Consider the following 15,501-nt stretch of genomic DNA (forward strand, 5'->3'; position numbering starts at 1 on the left):
TCCTGAGTGAGGTAACCCAGATCCAAAAGGACAGGCATGGTAGCCAAAAGGTATAGAATATCTAGAATGCAACCAACCCACAGATCTTAAGAAGTTCTTAACAAGCAGAAAGGCCCAAGTTTCAATTCCACTTAGAAGGGGGAAGAAAATAATCACAGAAGCAGAGGGAGCGAGGGACCTAGGTAGGAGAGGGGAGATTGAGTGGAAAGGGGGTACAGGATCAGGTATGGGGAGGGGGTGACACTATCTGTCTTCACCTATATCTAACTCGTTCTCTATTCAACCTGTCTCTGTAAAGCTCTCCCAGTAAAACTGCCTCCTTCTTCCCACCTCTTCTCTCTTAAGTGGTTTCCTTTTCCTATCTCTTCTCATAAGAAGAAGGACAGGAGAATGAATGGAAATATGCAGCCTCGGGGGTTGGAGTTGGGGGACCCTCTAGAAAGTACCAGACCTAGGAGGTAAGACACTCAGGTTTCAATGGCAGTGATCTTAGCCAAAATGTCCAACAATGGGGAGAGGGAACTCGAAGTGTCCATCTCCAGTAGATAGACAGGGCTTCAAGTTGAGGGACAGGGTTACCAACCCACAGTCAAAATGTCTGACTCAGAATTGTTGTCTAAAAGAAATACAGGGACAAAAAGATGGAAAAGAGACTGAAGGAAAAATGGCTCAATGACTGCCATTTCTGGGTGGCAGTTGGGGGCCTGACACTGTTACTGATGCTGTGGAGTGCTTACAGACAGGAACCTGGCATGGTGTCCTCTGAGAGGCCCAACAAGCAGCTGACTGAGACAGATGCAGATACTTCTACCCAACCACTGGAATGAAGTTGGGGACCCCTATGGTCCAATTAGATAGAGAATTGAAGAAGTTGAAGGGGAGGGTGACCCCATAGGAAGCCCTGGAACCCAGGGATCTCCCAGAGACTGAGCCACCAACATAGGCTGGTCCAGAGCACACATATAGCAGAGGACGGCCTGCTCTGACCTCAGTGGTGGAAGATGCACCTGATCCTGGAGTAACTTGAGGCCCAGGTAAGGGGGAGGTCCTGCAGGGATGGGGGTGCGGTGTTGAACACCCTCTTGGAGGCAAGAGGAAGGAGGAATGGAATGAGAAACTGTAGGAGGCAGGACTGGGGAGGGGCAATGGCTGGAAATGTAAGAAAATAAGATAATTTTTAAAAAGATCATCCAAAATTCCAATACCTGTCTAAACTTCCATTCCTGTTCATGCTCTGATTCCCTCTGCTTTAAAGGATCTTTAAAAAGATCCGAATCGATGCGTGAGGTGGGATCGATGCTGTCTTGCTGTTGTTGCCTCTTCATAGAATCATTTGACATCTGAACTTTATTAATGCGTAAAGCAGCTCTGTTGTCTCTGGCTTTTTGCTTTGACAAAAAGAAAAAACAAAATATGTCCTATTTGTAAGCTATAAAACGTGTGTTAAATATTTGAAGCATCACTCTTGAAAACTTAACCTCTGCTAAGAACGGACCTAGACAGTAAGCAGACACCTGCACAGGGCACGCTGCTGAGAGAGAAGGCATTTCTACATATATGCTTGAGTCACTGCAGGAATCCCAGTGCAATAGAATAGAGTTCACTATAATCCAAACACAGCATTACAACATGGAAGATTTAGCACATCCTCAACTTACATTAAAAAAAGCAAACTGATCGTCCAACCAAAACAGCTGGAAAGCTGAAGCTTACCATCAAGGCAAGTTATAAAAAAATATTCTATCGCTACAAAATTTAAAACAAACCATAAAATTATCCTCCAGCCCCGCCCCCCATTGGCTCCATTCAAAGTTATCATTGTAGCTGAATATCAATGCATGCAAGGTCAGGTAAACAACAATAAGGCTTTAATGTGACTACAGGTACACAAAAGGGTTCATTTCATTCCAGCTCCTTAGAAGATAATTATTCACTATCCTGAATTGTGAATTATGTAATCATTTCAAACTCTGGTGGTATTTCAGAACTCCTTAAAGGAAGTCTCAAATGCAAGATGTATAAAGATTTCCTTGTAAACTCATATACATAAAAACTACTCTCACTCTCAATAGCAGTACTGTCTGTTAAGAGATAAAACAATTTCAAGGTGACATGAATTAATTGAAACCTTAAATACTCTGACCTGTTACATAGCTTTAAAAATGTTATGTTCTTTGGTGAAATAAGATGAGTTACTATATAAAACTGCTAGTTTTCTAAGTATTAACAAGTATTTTCTTTTTATTACCTAATAAAAATAAGTTTCAAATATTGTGCTTAAAGATCTAACACATAGGAATTATTTAAATACCACATATGGTGCTCTTTCCTGAGAGCTGGCTTTTCTCCACAACTTGGCAATTTGTTTCACTCGAGTAGTCCAATCTGCAAAAGCATAGAAGACACACTTTCACAAAGACGGTGATGCAGAGTTGTAATAAAAGCTACTTCTGAACTTATTTTGATCTTATTTTAACACAAAACAGGTTGAGTGTTATTAATGTGAAAATCAGAAATCTAAAACTATCTAAAATTCAAAATGTTTTGAGTTCCGAAGTGAAATTACAACTGATGATTCAGTCTTACTCTAAACAAGGCACAGGCAAAACACTACAATAAAATATCATTCAGATTTTATGTATCAGATGTAGATGAAGCAAATGGAGATCTTGCTTGGCATTGGACAACAGGTGTAAGACAGCTCGGTGACTGGGATGGAGAGAGAGCTGACTGGTGGTAAAGATCAGTGGCTGCTCTTCCAGAGGATCCAGGTGAGTTCTGGTAGTCACATGGAGGCTCACAACTATCTGGAACTATATTTCAATAGGATCCAATGCCCTCGTGCAGCTTCTGGCTCGCAGGGGAAGGGTTTGCGAGTTTCCATGCCTAGATGAGGAGTTAGTGAGTTGATGGCGTGAGAAAGGAAAGTCGATTTTCGATAGGAGTATGACCCCTAGGAGGTAAACCATGTTAGAGTGGATGGGTCCCACACCCAGAAGGATATAGGCAGCACACACTGGACTCCATGGATTGTTTTGTTTCTTAGAGGAGGAGAAACAACTTGGAAGGAAAGGGGGGTGAATCTGGGAGGGTTATGAAGTGGAACACTGGATAAGTATGATGGTCAAAATGCATCATATATATGGGGAAAACCTCCAAGAATTAGTAACATTTTCACTTAATTAAAAAAAAAGAATCACATAGCACTAACTACCTCATAATAGAGAACTGCTAAGACCTGGACAACTGACAATCTCATTAAGTAAAGAGTTTGGGGAAATATTTAAATGAGCACAAGGCCTAGAGTTACTAAGTACTATCTTTCATCTTGGGTTATCAGGTCAAGATGAGCATGGGATGACAAAAGACTTTCTCCTGAGCTGGGCATGGTGGTACACACCTTCAATCACAGGACAGGCAGAGCTGAATTCGAGGCCAGCCTGGTTTACAAAAGTGAGTTCCAGGAAAGCCAGGGCTACACAGTGAAACCTTATGGCCAAAACCAAAACAAACAAAAACAAGAACAACAGTAACAACCACAACAAAAAGACTTTCTAGTGCCTTTTAAAACAAAGGCAGGGCATTGAGGAGAGACTGGGTAAATTTCACAGGTATGTTAGCACATCTATTACTACTAACCTGGGAATTCTTCCTTTAAATTGGGGAAATTAATATTTGTGTAGAGGACTGGTGCTACTGTTGCCACCTCACCGAGAGCCTCCTCTTTCTCCCACTTCAGTGTGCTCCTCTGGGCATTTGACAGGGTGTCGTTTTCCCCTTCCATACTTGGAGCTGTCGGCACCCAGGAGCTGTTGGCATCACTTGCCATTACATTAAATGCTGGACTTTTATCCCTGGAAAAATAACAGAACATTTTTACTTTATAAACAAAGTAACTTTCTATTAATACTATGCTCAAGTACTACTCTCCTTAGGATCTTCTTCAAAATAGCTTTAAATATGTTTGAAATCCTTAAGTAAAATTCTTAGTAAATATAATAAGTACTAATACCATGCATAATAACTTAAAAGACTAAGACAGAACAAAGGGTAGTATAATTTGTTTCCACAGAAAATTTAAATACCTGACATCAGTATAAGGGGATTGTGCTATAGCAGGGAAAGTCCCCAGTGCACTTCCAGGAGGCAAAGAATTATGTGGGAGATGAGGACTGGGTCCAATAAGGCCATTCATGAGTGGCATCCGGGAAAAAACATCTTAAAGAAGGAAAAACAATCATTTATTTTTCAAAATATTCATAAATGACAAGTGGCTTAAATATTTCTAAATAAAACTTTTCATACTATTTTAAGGTAGTACTTTTTTCAATGATACACTATATAACACATATTGAAGGGTGATGTGGTTAGTTTTGAAGTGTGGTCCCAAACAATCACACTTCTAATGTAGTACATTAGATGAACGTTTTTACAGTCCAACAGCTCTAAGTTTTAATTCTAAGTCTAGAACTTGTTAGAAGCAGAACCGACTTCTAAGTCAACTTGTAAAATGGAAGTGTTCTTATGCACAGTGAATATATATTTAGTTCTCAGGACATATACTTCCTGGTAGGAAGGAACTATTAAATACACATGTTACAAAAACAATAATCATAGTTTTGTCCTCTCACTACTTGAATTTCCAACTTCCAAAAGCATTTTCAACTCTCTTTCCAAATACTTTATCATCTTTTTTTATAACAGTAGGCAAATGAGAAATGTCCTCATGTTTCCCCCACCATCAAGTATACACAACCACAATCATCCACACGTCTAGACTATTTAAAATGCACTGTCTTTTCCCAACATGAAGAGGTGTGTTGGAGCTGGCTTTCATCGTCTAAAACATGGACTCCAGGAACTGAATTCAGACAGAGTTTTACTCACTCACCTGTCTTACATGCCTTTAAAGGGGCTTAAATGAGGGCTGGAGAGATGGCGCAGCAGTTAAAAGCACTGCCGCTCTGCACGCAGAGGACCTAAGTTCAATGCCCATCACCTCCATGTCAGCTCACAACTGTCTGCAACTCCAGTTCCAGGGGATCTAACACTCTCACACTAACATATATACAGGCAAAACACCAACACACATAGATATGTAGATAGGCAGGCAGGCAGGCAGGCAGGCAGGCAGGCTTAAATGCCTTTTAGATAATTAGGATAAATAAAAGGTTGGTGGTAAAAACATGCTCGCCATTGTGGCTATCTATCAGCAATACTACATACAAGTCCACCATGCCTGGTGCTTTGCCTGTGTGCTAATAAGGACTGCTTTATGAACCCTTACATGTATGAACTCTGTAGCTTCACAAAACCTCAAAGCACTTATCACATGTCCCTTCGTTTAAGACAAAAAATGTAGATCACAAGACTTCCAAAGCTTACACAAGTAGCTGGGAAAGCTTCTCTTCTTTGCTGCTTACAAAACTAATTTTGAGGGATAAAACAGGGATGTAACAGATAACCCAGACTGCAGGGCAGTCTTCTCTCAGCTCACCACACTGACAAACAAGTTAAGAGGGTCACTTTCTTGAACTTTATCACACCTGTCTAAGTGAAACTCGTTCGTAAGGAGAACCATTTTGAGGATGATTACACAGAAAGAGCTGAGCACTTATCAGTTTTACCTAAACAAACATCCACTTACTGTATCTAATCTTTTTGAAATTTCTGCTTTTTGCCTTTCTGTATTACTATTAACAGCACTGCACTGTCCTCCTTCCCACTTTAAACAGTGTTACCTCTGCAGGCCACGTACTGCAGTCATCGGTCTGATTTTACATTCTGTCTCTAACGACAAGGCCACATGAGATCCTTGCATTCGCTCTGCTACCCTTGGTGGCTTTTATCTGACTTAAGAAGGAAGAATATAAGCTTGGTGGTGGTGGCATACGCCTCTGGTACCAGCACTCGGGTGGCAGAGAGAGTTGGATCTTTGAGGCCAGACCGATGTTCAGAGCAAGTTCCAGGACAGCCAGGACTATACTAAGAAAGCCTGTCTCAAAATCAAACACAGCAAACACACAAGAGCAATAAAAACAACGAGGTGGAAAAGATAGCAGGGACTACGTGATTGCAGGCCTCCTGTAGTCAGATGGGCTAGGCACAGACTTACTCACTCTTAGCTATTATGTGCGGCTGGCTATCTGCATGCTGCTCCTTAAACTTACTTGTACGACAACTGCTTTATCCACTGCGCTGTCCCTCCAGCCCCATTATTACAGCTCACATTCAAATCAACAACTCAGTTTTGAAACTGACCTCCAATATGGACAGCGGAATCCTACCCAAACACCTAACTTGCCACACCATTTCATTAACACGAGTCTTTCTTGACTCGATACGAGTCTGTCTTGACTGGGAGAAGCATGGATAGAAAGGCTGACCACACGGCCTCTGCCCAGTGCTCACAGATGCCAACAACCCAGCACTAATACCTTGTGCTCTGATCTGAGAGGCACCGTCTGCCTACCTCACCTCTTCACCCTCTGTCAGAAAAACCAAGTTGTCGCTCTTGACTACCTGTCACATGACCGCACTTTACCCTTAAATCAGAACGACTGATTTCAGATACAAACACTGAATCTACTCTGTTCTCCTTGTTCTTCTCTGTAAGCCCACTGTATACTTTCAATCTGCAGTCTTGCAGTAGAGGTTATAGGCTCAGAAGGGCGTTCAACCTTGTCTTAAATTACCTAACAGTGCTAGGTCATCCTTAAATCCTCTCAAAACTTTTTCTACAAATAACACTGCACAGGAAGTTGTGCCAATGCCCTAATAAACATGGGTTTCATAAATGAGTGTATCTGTAACTTTTATCTCTAAAATACATACTTTCAACTATAAAATACATGGAGAAAATTTGGTTTTATATATTGAGAAGAAAAATACTGAAGAATTCTTAAAAGCATGAAAAAATAACTGTGTAGAGGCCCCCAACCTTCCCGATATTGTAACCCTCTAATGTTATTCATGCTGTGGTGACTCCCAACCATAAAACTGTCACTGTTACTTCATAATTTTGCTACTGTACTATGAATCATAATGTAAATATTTTTAAAGATAGAGGTTTGCCAAAGGGAGCATGACCCACAGGTTGAGAAACGCTAAATCAGAGCAGGAAACAGTTATTGCACGTGTTTTACCCAAATGTAAATTAAACGTTTAGTATGGCAAAGCTCAAGGTAGATTTACGTTTATGAGCTAAACTGGTCAAAATTCAAGCATTTCCACTATTTATGCTATGCAATTCTTTTGTGTAGACAAAAAAATGGATAGTAAAAAGAATCTGTAAATTTAATTTCATATGAAAAGGGGTAAAAGTTTATAAAAATACCATTGCATTACACAATTCATTACACTAAATCACTAACAAAGGACACATCTATGTTATCTTTCTCCTCCAATATACAATAAACCTTATTCTTAATTATTGGATTTCAGCTCTCAAGAAAGGAAAGTCTCCAACCTATGTTTTACTGAAAATTGTTACTAGTAGGAAAAACAACTTGGCCAAAAAAATGAAAAAATTTCCAGGAAAACAATTCACAGGAATTTAAAAATGGGCAAAAGCCACCGCTTGACTCTGAACAATGGTCCTGTGGTGAGCAGGATCAGATTTGTCTTGTAGGAGATCATATTCACTGCAGAAAGCACTCATATCTGTGCCACATACTACAAAGGGAAGCACATGGGGTAACGATGAGCTTGCTTCACCTCTGAGGAGAGAACAGTGAAACTGAAGCCAGACCCACTGAGTGAGGCTGATGGACAGAGGGTGTGTTCCCCCCACTTAGGGATGAGCAGAATGAAAAGGGAGTTACGGTATGCCTGGGGTAAGGAGAGAGGCAGGGTACCCTTACCTCCCCAAGTCTGTTCTGCTCTCAAGATGAATCATGTGAGTTAGAGAATTTCAGGGAGGCAGAGTGTGACCACAGGTAGTATCTTTCGATCATTACAAAAGTGTTTTTTTTTTTCCCTCTAAGTTTGTAAATGTAGCATTGTGTGTGCAAGTGCGCACACCTGTGCATGTCCTCACGCATGTGCGCATGTGTGATAAACAACCATGCTGAAGCTGGGAGACATATCAAACAGTAAAGAGGGTGAAGAACACAGAAACTGAGGCCTGAGAAGGCTGAGGGAATAAAGTTACTGCTTGTAGCCAAGCCTCAGCACCTGAGTTAGAGCCCTAAGACCAAAATGGTGAGAGGAATGAACCCACTGCGGCTGTCCTGTTCTCCATGTGTCCCAGGATGGACACTTTCAACAGCTATAAATACGCATAAAATAAACTGTAAAAAGTTAATGGGATCCTGGAAATGAGTCAGTAAGATGGATCGGTGGGTGGAAACCCTTCTGGCCAAGTTGGATAGCCTGAGTTCAATCTCTGAGAACCATGTGGTGGAAGAAGAGCCTTGATTCCTGGACATTACCTTCTGACCTAGACGTGCATGCCAGGGTGTAAACGCACAAGCACATGAAGAGCATTTTTGCTTGTGTGCACACACAAGCTTGAGCACATATATCCTGCACACTCAGTAATAAGTAAATAAAGTTGGTCATTGTGACACTCAAAAGAGTAGATAACTCTTGAGGAACACTGCATGAGACTGACCTTGTGTGCACATTGTCACACATACCTGCAAACACACACACACACACACACACACACACACACACACACACACAAAATCATGCTGAAAAAGTAACAGAATACCCTGAGTGTGCACAGGTAGTGGCTGTGGTGGGGGGGGAGGCTGTGGCAATGGAGCCGGCTGGGTGGAGGCGGGACTAAGCACAGCAGTGAACAAGTCTTCAACATCCTTCCCTCCAAGCTCTGGGCAAAGTAATCACAGAAAGGACATGAAAATTATTAGGAACATTCTACAAGGAAAGCCATCTTTTTATAAATGAAAACAACAGAATAAAAGCATACCTGGAATTTTATATAACTTTCCAAGTATTGCTCCTAAAATAAAAGGAATATTAATAATTACCTATTCAGTATATGACTTAAATTTCCATTTAATTAATAGAAAAATTATTAAAGCAAGTCCAAACATAAAATTGCATGCAGAAAGCTTTGAAAGTCATATTTACTCAAGTCTTTTAGAAAGCCTAGATGTAGGGTAAATAGTTTACCATCTGTGACCATTTTGTCTAGTTCAGGACTGAGGATGGCATCTAGCTGTTCTTCACTTAATGGTCGTGAACTCTGACTGACACTTGGCTGAGGCAAAGAGGAAGCATCATCAGCAATGGGGCCAATATCTAAAAGAACAAGTTAAATAAAGGAGAAGGTGAGTCCATGACATGCACTAAAAGGCCAATACTGCCAATCTGTATTAACACACAACTCTGGGATGTGAATGAAGCCTATACGGGCCATTATTAAATTTAGCTACATTGTACCTATATGTTTATATGATACCCAAAGTTATCTTTTCATCAGAGTAAATACATTTCGTTTCCCTAAGAACAAAAGAACAAATCTAATTTCGACTTGGCAATATTTGCAAAATTTAAACTCCTGTATGAGGCCATTTCATGAAAAACTTCTCTAACATGGAAAACAGTGGTATCATTGTGAAACATGGGACACAGGAATGACAGGTTTCAGCAAAAAATAACTCAAAGATGTATACTCAGTATGAAAGCTTAACAGTCATCTTTAAAAATGATTTCAACTATAAATTATTTTAAACATTTTACAGCTAAATTCTAAAAGTATGAGTTATGTTCATCACCTTATAACATCTAATAATAGTAGCCTACTATCTGTTCTTCATATTTTCTTAATACCATTAGTCTTAACTTTTAGTCTTTTTATTTAATCTTATATTAGAAACTATTATTCAGGTAATATTGCAAACTACTATAATATGCAATATGTAACAATAAAACCATTCATTAAAATTATTAAGGAAGTCATTGAGAGCACTATGCTTTAGCTGAACACAAGAAAGGAAAAGCAAAGTGTGGATTAGTGACACATTAGCACTACTAATAACCACGCATGCACCTCAGGCTGCTCCAGCTGAGACCACTACTAAGAAAGACTACTTCTAGTCAGCGCCATCCACCGCTCAGTTCTTACCCAAAGGGAAGGGTGAGCTCCCAACCTGGAAAGTGCATAAATCAAGACCTACAAGACCCAAACCAGATAAAATGGATGATTACCACGGAAGTGGGAAGGAAGGGAAAACACATAAAAAGAGAAAGTACACCAAGACCTTTAAGGCAACATGCCTTAAATCTGATGCAATTAGAAAGGTGACAGAAATAAGCCCACTTGCTATGTCCCCTCCTCAAGGAAGGTTAATAATAGCTTCTTTGACACAGTCCAAAAAAAAAAAAAAAGCAAGACACCAAACCCACTTCTGTTACTAGAAAAAATAAACGTCTTCCACATCCATACACCTCTCAAATCACAGAACAGAGATCAGGCAAACAGTATTCATGTATACCTGAATGATCAACTGATTTTGCAAGATCATCTGAGATTATTCCAAGAATGTCATCATCTGTGTTTAAGACTTCAGAAATATCAGCTAATGGGTCATCAGCAGTACCTAAATATAGTAAGTATATGAAAATTAAGTATTTTCCTAGAAACAAAACTCTAAAACGTCCTAAGTATTTAGAGCACAGCGGCAGCTGAGGCAAGTGGCAGGGATAAAAATTAAGGCCATAATGGCTTTAAAGAATTAAAAGTAAAGGTACTTATATTTTGATTAGCAAAACATTAAAAATTCAGAATTTGTTTTCCAGACTGTTGTATTTTGACAAAATGAAATAAAAAACAAAAACTTTTAAGTTATAAAAATAAAATCAAAATCTTATAAAATAAAAATAAAAAGCAACTCATTACTTAGTGGCACAACTAAGAATGATCTCTTAAAAAAAAAAAAACAGGTCAGTTTAAAAACATGAAAAACAAACAGTATTTTGACATTTCTAGTAAAGCGCAAGCCAGGTTCCTCACGAAAAGTAATTCTTTCACTCCAAGACTGTTTTAATACCAATGAACTGTGTCTACTGACATTGGCCAAGCCACTGGGACAAGATGGGACTGTTAACAAATGGCCTGTCCTCACAAGGCTCACTTTCTCACAAAGAACACTGAAGTAAGGAGTATAAAACGCCCTGAGAGACCTATTTGAAAAACAGGCAGAAAAATACATTTCTAGAAATGACTGGCCACAAATAGATTTTGTTACATTTAGTTTTTCTTTTAGTCTTTACTTAATTTTTGTTAACATACAAAATTATGATTTACACTGAGACATTTTCATATATGTGTACTATGCTTTCACACATTAACAATGTATCATGTGCTCACGTCACCGGTCTACCAGCTGGTACTTTCTGTCCCCATGTTCTCCCTTATGCTCTCTATGTACATGCACTATACAGAAGCAGTTGTATGAGTGATATTCAATCTAGTTCCACCAGAGGAAACATGATGTGTTTGTTATTTAACCTTGCAACCACCTCCCCCTAGTTTTAGAGTCCTTTCTTACCTTACACAAACCCCACCGACTTTCATGTCATATACATGCATGCACTGTCTAAGTGTACATTCTGGATTGAGAAAAAGAAGTGACATTTGTCTTTCACTCTCTTGAGTTACTTTGCTTCATATGATTTCAGTTTCCTTTATTCTCCATTATATTCATGTGAATGCATGCCTGCATGTTTTATGTTTTCTTTGATGGACACCAGCCTACTTCCGCATCTTTAGTATTATGAGGTTATGTTAACATGAATGTGCAAGCCTTTCTGTGGTAAGTTGACTTCAGTTCTCTCTGGTATACACTGAGGAGTGGCATAGTTGGAACCTTATACTAGCTTTGAGTTTCTGCAGAAGCCTCCATGATGATGTCCACTGTGGTTTGACTAGCTCCTCTTCCTACCAGCAGTCTCTAGTGTCATCTCTACTGTATCCTTGTCAGTGAGCATATCCTTGTCATTCTGATGAGAAACAGGTGGAATCTCAGCATCACCAATCTGCATTTCTGGCCCTACCTCTCATTTTTTGAGACAGGGTCTCAGTCAGTAGCTTTTGCTGTCCTGGAACTCCAATCTAAAAACCAGTCTGCCCTTGAACTCACAGGGATCTGCTTGCTTCTACTTCCCCAGTGCTGGATTAAACAGCTGTGTCAACATATTCAGATAATTTGCATTTTATAGATGGATAAGGATGTTGGGCATTTATCAATCACTGATATTTCTTAGTTTGGAAACTGTCTAAGTCATTTCCCTGTTGATTGACTAACTTGGGATTTCTGGGGGAAGAGGGTTAGAATTTAGCTTTTAGTTCTTTATGGAGACTGTATAGTAATAATTCCATCAGATGCACGGTTGACAAAAATTTTCTCTAACTCTGAAGGCTATTTCCTCACTCAACTGGGTGTTTCCTATTCTGTGAAGATCCGTTTTTATTTCACACAACATTACTTTTTATATATGAATTTTCTGTGTCATTAGTGTCATTTTTCAAAAACTTCCTTTCTTATGCCTTTATAAAGTATTTTCCTAGTAGCAGACCTTTTCAATTCATGTAGTACGTTGTTTGATTCACTTTTAATTGTTTTTTTCTACGGTGAGAGATGGAAATTGAGTTTCATTTTCTACACACAAATATGCAGATTTGTTTTTGGACAATTGTAAAACTCAGGTAGTTATAACTGGATGGGCTGACTTCTGGATGCTATACTCCCTTCCTGTGCATGTGCCTGTGTTTTGTGCCAGGATCTGACTTCCGTTGCCTGGCTCCGCAGCACACCATGGATCTAGTGCTGTGGTATGGTAGGCAGCTCCACCGCAGCACTGCTATGTCTGCAGTGCCCACTGTGCTGCTGATTTGGGGGCTTTGTGCTGTTAGTTGATTTCTTTTCTCTTCTTGGAAGAACTGCCCTGGGACTTAAACAGTGCAAAGGTCTACAGACTTCTGGGAGTTAAAGTCATTCTCTCTCAGTAGTAACTAACTCACTCTGTCCGTCTATTACCACGGGATGTCCTTCCATTTACTGGTGTCGTCTCCAAAGTCCTCCTTCACTGTGAAGGCCCCTTATCTGCTTGCTAGGCTGATGCCTGTGTATGCTTGTTTTAATTTACTGTAAACAGGACTAGTTCCCTAACTTAGTTCTCAGCAAATTTGTTATTAGCATATAGAAAAGCTACTGATTTTTGTGTGTAGATTTTGTTTTCTGCTACTCTGCTGAAAGTATCAAATCTAAGTGTTTTCTGATAAAGTCTTTTAGTAAAGGATTAGATTAACCATGAATAACAATTTCTTTTTTTCCTATTGGTGATTGTTTTTTGCTTATCTTTGTTTCTCTACTCAACATTTCAGACTGAATGAAAAGTGGAGACAGCACTTATTCTTGCCTGTTACTTACTGGCTTCAGAAGGAGTGCTTTCACTTTACCTCATCCAGTGTGCTGACTAGAGCTTCCCTAGTAAAAGCTGTAATGTTGAGGTTTGTCCCATGTTTAGTATCTTCATGATTAAGGCATCATAAAGAGATGTTGAACTTTGCTTACTAGGATATGTTTAAGTTGTCAATGTTCTATTGATTTGGGAGGCAAAGCAGGAGAATCTCTGAGTATGAGGCCAGCATGGTCTATAAAGTGAGTTCCAGGACTACATAGAGAAAGCCTCTCCTGAAAAGTCAACACCACCACCAAAACCCCACTTTTATCATCACTAATTTGGTTCCTTTGGATCTTTTCCCTCTCATTTTTGATTAATTTGGTTAAAAGTTTGTTAATGCTCTCATTTTAAAAATAACTACATTTAGTATATAGGGGAAGGGGGAACATGCCCATGTCTCAGTCTGTGTGTGTGGGGGGGTCACAGGGAAGCTTGCAAAAATTGGTTCTCTCTGTTGACTATATGACTTTTAGGAATTAAACTAGTGTTATCAGCTTAGCAACAAGTAGAAGTAAAAGACTGTCTAGAGCTGGAGGCCAGCCTGGTCTACACAGTAAGTTATGTGTAAGCCAGGGCTACATATTGACATTCTGTTTCAAAACAAAATAAGACTATTTACATTTAGGGTCACTATTGAGAGAAGTTTGCTAATTCAAGTAATTTTGCCAATTGTTTTCCTGATCAGTCCCATTGTTGGTTCTTATATCTCCATCATTTAGAGACCTTAATAAAACAAAGGATAAAGACCTAAATAAAACAAAAGACACTGAAGGAACATGGAAATCAGCTGTAAGACCACAGGCAGGGAAGACTTCCCAACACAGAAGGGCATGAAGAAATGAAAATAGCAGATACTCCAAGCCTGGGCAGTTTTGAAGAAAGTGAGGAGTAGGCTGTGAAGGTTTAGGGGAAATACAGGAATACTGAGAGACATAAGCAAAACAATGGGGAGGAAACGTTGTGTGTAGGCCACTAGAAGACTGCGGACTGTGTGCAGTGTAAGCGCTAGGTAACAGAAGTTACCACTGCATGGTAGAAAAGGCGAAGTAGTTGAAGTTGACTTTGGAGCCAAACCTACAGATAGATATGTGCAAAAGTGAAAAGGGAAAAGAGGATTATTCTAAAGGTTTCTAACCTAGTCAAGCAGTAAAACAGTGGAACTCTTAGTAAGAGCATCTCTCTTAATTTAGCCACTCAGCTAAAGACATTTAAAACTTTTAAGCTTTCAAGTCTAATTTAACTAAAGGCAAAATATTTTTAATGGCATAAAAATAATGCTTTTGTGTTAATGGCTCAGTGATTAAGAGCATTTTTCTTTTTCTCTTGCAAGGGACCCGGGTACAGTTCCTAGTGCCCACATGGCAGCTAACAACATTAACTCCAGTTCTAGAAGATCCAACAGCCTCTTCTGGCCTCTGTAGGCAGTACACACATATGGTGAACAAAACATACAAGCAGGCAAAATATCTACATACATAAAAGTAAATAAATCTTTAAAATATCTATATACATATATAGATATATACACACAAATACATACATGCATACACATGTACATATGCACACACGTCATGGAGCTGGGGAGATGATTAAGAGCACTTAGCTCTGACCTGAAGCTTGCTAAGTAGGCTAGGCGGCCGCCAACAAGCCCTGGGGGTTTGGGGTGGTGTCTTCCTATCTCCACCTTCCCGTGCTGAGATTACAAGCGTCTATACCCATGCCAAATTCTCTGACATGGGTTCTAGAATCAAACTCAGTGGCTTTGGCTTCTAGGGCACTGAATAACCTCTTTTGTTGGGTTTAAAGTAATGAAATCCTACTATATAAAATTATTTCATAAATTTTACAAGAGCAGGATTTTAAAAGTCCATCCTGGGATCAGAGAGATGGCTCAACAGGTAAAAGCACAGGCTGCGCTTCACAGGGACCAGGTTCCATTCCTGGTGTCCACATGGCAGCTCAGATGCATTTCAGCCTCAGGGCACCTGTGCCCTGCTCCAGCCTCCATAGGCACCACTTGCAAACACAATGCACAATGCACACGAGTACGTTCAGGCAAACATC

General features: G+C 39.7%; 1 protein-coding gene across 1 annotated transcript in view; it reads right to left on the reverse strand.

Moving 5' to 3' along the window:
* LOC116904494 (histone-lysine N-methyltransferase 2C) overlaps positions 1-15,501 on the reverse strand; it is a 162,713-nt gene that overhangs the window by 46,488 nt on the left and 100,724 nt on the right. The window contains exons 27-33 of the mRNA XM_032907291.1: positions 9,142-9,270; positions 8,936-8,968; positions 8,717-8,836; positions 4,086-4,218; positions 3,640-3,854; positions 2,312-2,385; positions 1,206-1,388 (exon numbers count right to left, since the gene is read on the reverse strand). Coding sequence (XP_032763182.1) covers positions 1,206-1,388; positions 2,312-2,385; positions 3,640-3,854; positions 4,086-4,218; positions 8,717-8,836; positions 8,936-8,968; positions 9,142-9,270 — 887 coding nt within the window. The remainder of the gene's footprint in view (positions 1-1,205; positions 1,389-2,311; positions 2,386-3,639; positions 3,855-4,085; positions 4,219-8,716; positions 8,837-8,935; positions 8,969-9,141; positions 9,271-15,501) is intronic.

This window comes from Rattus rattus, chromosome 6 (assembly GCF_011064425.1).
Source record: "Rattus rattus isolate New Zealand chromosome 6, Rrattus_CSIRO_v1, whole genome shotgun sequence".
NCBI lineage: Eukaryota > Metazoa > Chordata > Mammalia > Rodentia > Muridae > Rattus > Rattus rattus.